We start from the raw sequence: 7,541 nt of genomic DNA, 5'->3' as shown, positions 1-7,541 counted from the left end.
TATATATATATATATATATATAACAAATATCTCAACATATCTAGATATTTTATAAAAATTATCAAAATACCCATCACTTCTCAAACCACTTTTTCAGAAAAATATCTTTTCTCGCCGCAATTTAATTGACAGATGAATTTTTCTGAAAAACGTTGCATCTCAGAAAAAAAAAATTCGATAAAAGATTAATCGTAAATCAATAAAATTATTCTTCGACGAGTAAATTTAATCGGGGCTTCAAAAATATATTTTTGGCATTAAACTCACAAAATATTAATAACTTGACTAAAAAGCCTCAGAGTTCAATATCAAAATACACTAAAATACATAAATTAGAATTTAAAACTATGGGTCTTACAGTACTACTCTTAGACGGGCATAAATTCTATATGTAAATTCTTAAACATAGTTTTTAAGCAAATTGATAACACTAGAATAATTCTACTAATTTATTTTTATAGGTGTAAATTTTTATTTTCATTGTGTATATTTAAGTATAATGAACTGAAATTTAAAATTTCTATAATATAATTAAATATATAATAATGCAAATAAAATTTCTGCAATTTGTACTATCATAAACATCTTAATTATGATTATGGAATATATTTCATTGTCATAATAAAATTATGTTAAATTTTTCATGTTTTCAAGCATCATTTGTCATTTGAATTTTTGTATACAATTTTGAATTTTTCAAACTCTTATTAAAATAAATTGATAAATAATTAATTATTTCACTTAATCTTAGTTCTACAATATCTAAAGAATTTTATATATCTTTAAACTTATTCTCAAATATATTTATATTTTACAATATACCTATTTTAAAAGATGATTTTTCACTTAATTATTAACACTTTTAATTCTCCACATAATTTAAGAAATAATAATAATTTCACGATTAAATCCGCGCAACATGCATGCATACATCTAGCTCAATTTAATTGTGTCATAGTTTATGTAATATAATATGACGGTTATGGATATGAACGCTCACACTTTTCGATTTTCACATAATAAAAATATGTGTTAATAAGAATGGAAATATGTCAGATGATCAAACTTTGAAAAGTTTACGATTAATTTTTTAAGATTAATTTGTCAAAATTACTTTTTTTTTCTTTCCCAAAGTACCCTCATTTTCTTTCATTGGTACAACAAAATAAATTAATTAATGAAATAATCGCAAATAACTTTCGTAAAACAAAAGAATACAGATTATAGAGGGATAAAATTGGAAAAATAATGCAAAATAACTCATAGTTTAAGTTATATAAAGGTAAAATAATTTTTCTTTAGAATGCATAACAAACGGTCATATGTCTTATGACTTTGATTTAACTAACATTCTTAAGACTTACCGATTGTTACAACAAACATTCATTGGTCTCTTCCTTGGAACACTATTTTGTTTTTTTTCTTCTACCACTTCAATCTTTTCAAACTCATCCTTATACTTCTTAATTATCAATTGATCATGGAAGGATCAACATCAAGATCAACTTCCTTCCATGGTTTTCTCCACCGTATGCGACACCCTTCGTCGATCGACCTCGTCCGAGCCATTAAGAGGTAATTAACCAAACATCTTTTTGTTAATGAATTTTCAATGTTTATGTTATCTTTAACTTTACTATGCATTGGTTTTGCATTCATTTGTTCTAGTTATATTGATAGGCAAGGATGAAAACAAGTTTATTTGTTAATGTGATTCTCTATTTGTTATTATTTTCTACTTCTATGTACGTTTCATTTTATGATAATTTTGATAGTGTTGCTTTGTTTTAGGTTGGACCATGAATATTTATAACTTATTTTCATAGTCTAAAATCAATCTTTTAATTTTATAACCAACATAACATAGTTTGGATCTATAGTTCATAGTATGAAAAAATAGTGAAAGATCAACTCCTTAAATAAATTTAATTGTTACAAACGAGTTTTTGTAGTTACGTGCTCTTGGTTTACTAAAAAATTCTTAATTAATTTTCTACATATTTTCAATTTTTTTATCTAGAATTAATTGGTGCTCTTGGTTTACCAAAAAATTTTAATTAATTTTTTACATATTATCAATTTTTTTTTTCTAGAATTAATTGGTTTCTATTAGTTGATGATTTCTTATTAATTGATAGCTTACTGAACAAATATCTTTTCATTAAAATAGGTTTATTGTTTTTGACTTATTTTCAATTAAAATAAGTTAAATAGCTTTAATTCCAGAAATCCTTTTTCCCAAAAAGGAGGATTAAAACCCAAAAAAAAAATTAATGTGTTTAGTGCTAATCATAATGATCCTTACTAATAATTGTTTTCATTAGTTTCATTGTATCATTTTCATTTTACCAACCGAAACCTGAAAATGATGGAAAAAGAGTTCAAGACTTCTTTCTTTCAATGGAAGTTGCAATTAGAAATCATCCACTTTGGGAAACTGCCACTGAAGAAGACATTGATTGTGCCATGGAGGTACAATCACAACTAATTACATATATGCCATTGTAGATTTTGAATGAAATTTTGTTTTAGCAAGTGGTTCAAGTTAATAGTTATATAGATTAATTTCTATGCACTTGTAAAATTTGACAATATATATCTTCTTTTGATAATGCATTTAATCAAATTATATTATCATGTCACTTTTGGTAAATAAAAAAGGAGTGACCAATTTTAGTTTTTTAGATGAGTAAGAAGGGAGTAACAAAAGGAGTATTTTGGGGTTAATTGAAATAAAGTTACAATAATATATGAGGGATTAATTTGGCTCATTTGAAGGATTGACGAATTTTGATCATTTTATGATTTTGATAAATTAAAAAAAAAAAGTAAATATAGAGAATAAATTGACCCAATAAAATGATAATCACTATTATTTTATACGGTATCAAAAGTCATTAACCATTAAAATTAGGGGATCCTTTTTAGATTAATTGTCCCGATTTATAATTGTAAAAGATCATTTCATAACTTTTCTTTTTTAGAGAACTATTTAAGGGTGATACATTTTTTTATAAAGGAAAATTTTAATATTGTGTTTCTCCATTTATATTACGGAACATGCAAGGTTGTTGTGTATGTGGATGTATAGTTTAATGCATATTTCACGTAGGTTCATTCATGTTTCATCATCTTATAATATTATAATTAGGTATTAATTAAGAAACAATATTATGATGTAACAAAATTGTGAAATATATGATTCAACATGTATTTTATAGTTATATAAGTGAGTTTGCACACACACAAACAAAAATATGATCAAAGACATATTCAATGTTCGACATGTGTGAGTGTTCTTTGACACACATATAGTTACATTCAATTACTTTCATTTAAATTATTACTGACATTAATATTTATATGTCAATATTGTATCCGGTGTATGTGTCAATAATTCATATATTCTTATCTACAGGGATTAGAAAAATATATAATGACTAAATTGTTCTCGCGGACATTTACTACTTCTCTTGAAGATTCAAAGATTGATCAAGAAATCTCAGAGAAAATAAGCTTGCTCCAAACGTTTCTGAAGCCTGAACATTTGGATATACAACCAGTTCTACATAATGAAGCCTCATGGCTGGTATGTTTCATCATCATGATTCATGATTAAATTTTAAACTATATGATTTTTATGAAAAACATCATTTTATTTCTAGTGAGTGATTAGAATCTAGATTACATTAGTTAGGCTTTGAGTCTTAGACAATTTTATTCTGTCAATAATAGTTGTAGACTATTCTCATATTCCTAGCAAAAAAAATGTTCCTTTCTCAAATAAGTACTTTTTAATTGTATATGAGAGTTTGTTTTTAACTTATTTTCATAAATTCTCTAGAATTATTTATAAAAACAGTTTATCGTTTATATGAAAACAGGTTGAATTCATTTTAACTTTTGTTACAGAAATAGTTTATACACAAGATTTTATATGATAAACATAAAAGCGCTTAATCCTATTAGAGATGTAATATGAAACCATCCATGCATATACATCTAATAATATTCACATATTCATCTTCATCTAATTAATATGTCGATATCTTGATCTTCATGTAAATCATACTTCAAATCCAAAGGATTGATCTAATATAAAATCATTCACGTGCCTTTACCTAATATTATTGAACTTAGAATTTGAGTTTGGACTAATTTAACTTTTACAATACCAAACTAGATATCAAGAACGTGATTGGATAAAGGTTGACCCAATAGTGTGTGGTCCAGTAGATCTTAGATAAACTCTGATTTCACTTTAAAATTTAGGTTGAGCCTAATGCAAACCTAACAAAATCATATTAGACATCTGAAGCATAATTTAAGTCTCCCGATAGTAGGTGGCCCAATGAACTGATATCATCTTAGAATTTGAATCGAGGTTAACTCAATCCTTACAAAACCGACTTGTAATGTGAGGAACGTCTCCCACTTTTAATGTAGAACTCTTAACAAAACTATACAAGTTAAAATCAATTCCATAAAATTACATACAACAAGATAAATTATTTAAATTGAAGTATGCTTGATTTCTTGATGATGTATATAATGACTACTTCCTCCGATCCTTTTTATAAGAGACGAATGAGATACAAAATTTTCATATAGACCAAATACATCAATTTTTTTTTTGACTAATCTGTATCCGATTTGTCTCTTATAAAACGAACCGGAAGTAGTATTAACACCATTTCCCTTTTTGCGATTCACAGCTTGCAGAAAAGGAATTGCAGAAAATGAATGCATTCAAAGCTCCACAAGAGAAACTCTCAAGCATAATGAATTGTTGTAGAGTTATCAACAATCTGTTGCTCAATGCTGCAATGTCTGAGCATGTGCCAGCTGGAGCTGATGACTTTCTCCCTGTGCTCATTTATGTTACCATCAAGGCAAGGCAAGCCCTCCTTGGTAATAATACATTCTGCTGATTTTCTCAGTTTCAGTTTTTGAATAATGTGACCATTTTCTTTATAACTAGTAAAGATCTCGAGCAAGATTTCAAAGATAAAAGTGGAAAAATGATAGAAAACAAAGGTGTGAAATTTTGCTGTCTTATTAGACAAGATTTTTCTTAGAATAAAGAAAATGAACATGTTTGGTTATCAATATTAAAATTTTGGATTAAATATATTGTAAGTTTTTATAAAATCGGAGTACTTTTAGTTCATATTTAGAAACTAAAAGCACCCGGTTTTTATAAAAGAAAGACCAAGAACGCCCATTTTTTTTTAATGTGATGACTAAAAATTGATTAAAAAAATTAAAAGGATTAAAATCAAAAGACAGATATTGAAGAAGCTAAAAATATATTTAATTCTATTATTTTCATTTCATTGTAAGATGTAAACAAAGTCAAAATAGATTTGTACAAAATAGCTTAGTAGCACCGACACTTTTGATCGAATGTGTGCTCACTGAGACGACACTAACACCTTAATTACATTCAATTAATTTATTTTCTTAAATTATTATTGATGTCGACGTATCAGTGTCATGTCGAGTGTCAAAGTATCCTTGCAAAAGATAGAATTGCTAAATAGAATACTAGAATGTTGGCTTGAACCATACAAAAGCCTCTACTAACTTGATTATGAATAATTCATGCTTGAGTTTTACTGACAAATGCTATCTTAGAATTTGAGTTAGGCCGAAATCAATCCTTACAAAACAGATTTGGACGCTATAGCTGAGAAAGGTCTATCCTTATAAATACATTTTTTTTAGTTTCATATCTCATCCAATGGTAGACACTCTTAATAGGCTATATTTAGTATTATCATATTTTATCAAAAATATTAAGTAATATATTGTAATTTCAATGATTTTAGGCTACTACCCTTTGATCTTTTGATGTTAATTAGTTTCTTCCTTTTGGTTTTATATTTTCAGGCCAATCCTCCAAATTTGCATTCAAACCTTAAATTCATCAAGCTGTACAGAAGGCAAACAAAACTCATCTCAGAAGCTGAATATTATTTCACAAATCTTGTGTCATCCAAGACATTTATAACTGACTTGAATGCTAAGTCCCTCTCAATGGATGAAACCAAATTTGAGGAGTGCATGCAGGCAGCCAAATTGGCCAAGAAAGTCACAAATGAACTACATTCTACAAGTCAAATGAAACAGCAAGAAAAGAATGAAAGCAATTTTTCAAACAAAATGCATAACAAACTTGATGCTAGAGGTTATTTTAAATTGATTTCTCATTGAATTGAACTCCATCACAATCCCTAGTCATTCTTTTAGAACTTGTTTGAGTAAAGAGTATTTTTATTTTTTTACTTAACCCTCTGGTTCTCACAGAAAGACCCTAATAATCCAGAGTTCATCTTTGAGATAAATAAAGTCTAATCACGGATTGTTTCAATCAAGGTTGAATTCATCGTTAACTAAAATTCATTAGTCACTTGAGGTCAATCAATTGACTAATAAAGAGTTTAATTAACTGCTTATTCGGTAAGCTATTTTAGGAAGTTTAACTGAACTCTTATTCTAAACAATTATTCGAAGTTTCTCAATTTGCTTCTATAGTTTATAACCCTAATCACAATCACTTTTAAATTACCTTGCAGTTTTTCATGTTTTGCAACAAGGATCAAATTATCCATACATGGAAGCAAAGAGCAAAGATCTTGCAATGGAAGATGTTGAAATATTACTACATCAGTACAAGGATTTAGTTGTTAAGTACACAATCCTATGCAAAGCTATCAATTGCCTTTCAGTGTCAGAGAAAGAACCATTGCTTCTTCAGTTAAAAATGCAAGGAGTCGACACACACACAAATGATCAAACCAACTCACATCGAGATATATCACAATAAGAAAATAATTGCATATTTGTATGTTTGTTTATGATCATGATTTTAAATTGCTGTCTGCAATTGTAGTTGCGTCTGCAATGTTGCGGACTGTGAAGTCTCCGCAGCGGCATAACAATCGTAATTTAGACTGCATCGGCCATATTTTACTGCAATATAAAGATTTGCAATGTAATAGCAACCTCAATTTAAAACCATGTTATGATATTACTATTGTAGTATATAGATCACAATATATGCTTAGAATTAAGATTGTATCATAGATGTGTGTAAATAAGTTAACAGAATTTCAGAATTAATATTTGTTTAATTAGAGAAAAATGTACATTATCATTTGTTCTCAAATATGTAGAAGCATGTTTCAGCGAGCTTTAAACTTGTTTTGATAATCTAAGCATTTGTTGAGTCGTAATGCTAATTTTTTGATGCATAGTAGAAATTTAGTCTGATGGTATAAGATTCGTAAAATTAGATATTTTTGCAAATTTAAACCCTGGTTAAGATATGAGATATGAAATTATTCATTATGAGAGTTTTTTTTTAAAAGACATTAGAAATAATTAGGAAATTATGTTGTGAAATGAATTGTTTCAAAACTTTATTTCCTTATTTCTTAATGTAACAAATAAAACTTTATTCCAATAATTCTTATTACAATGAATTTAATTTTTTTTTTAAATATGGAAAATACTTATTTAGGGGAAATCTTGAGTGT

General features: G+C 27.3%; 1 protein-coding gene across 2 annotated transcripts; it reads left to right on the top strand.

Annotated features, from left to right (window-relative positions):
• The first annotated feature begins 1,396 nt into the window (after window positions 1–1,396).
• LOC101510052 (vacuolar protein sorting-associated protein 9A-like) lies at window positions 1,397–7,113 on the top strand. 2 transcript variants are annotated; one of them, XR_012163061.1, is made up of 6 exons: window positions 1,397–1,575; window positions 2,325–2,472; window positions 3,419–3,589; window positions 4,716–4,892; window positions 5,893–6,462; window positions 6,579–6,708. XR_012163061.1 is itself a non-coding variant. In XM_004499617.4 (6 exons), the coding sequence occupies exons 1-6, from the start codon at window positions 1,481–1,483 to the stop codon at window positions 6,827–6,829; spliced, it is 1,140 nt and encodes a 379-aa protein (XP_004499674.1). In that variant the 5' UTR covers window positions 1,398–1,480; the 3' UTR covers window positions 6,830–7,113. The 2 variants fall into 2 exon arrangements, 1 of the variants encoding a protein (XP_004499674.1); XM_004499617.4 differs by having other exon boundaries at window positions 1,398–1,575; window positions 5,893–6,190; window positions 6,579–7,113.
• The last annotated feature ends 428 nt before the right edge of the window (window positions 7,114–7,541 follow it).

Source organism: Cicer arietinum, chromosome 5, assembly GCF_000331145.2.
Source record: "Cicer arietinum cultivar CDC Frontier isolate Library 1 chromosome 5, Cicar.CDCFrontier_v2.0, whole genome shotgun sequence".
Classification (NCBI taxonomy): Eukaryota; Viridiplantae; Streptophyta; class Magnoliopsida; order Fabales; family Fabaceae; genus Cicer; species Cicer arietinum.
This window is presented reverse-complemented; position numbering and strand designations above follow the sequence as displayed.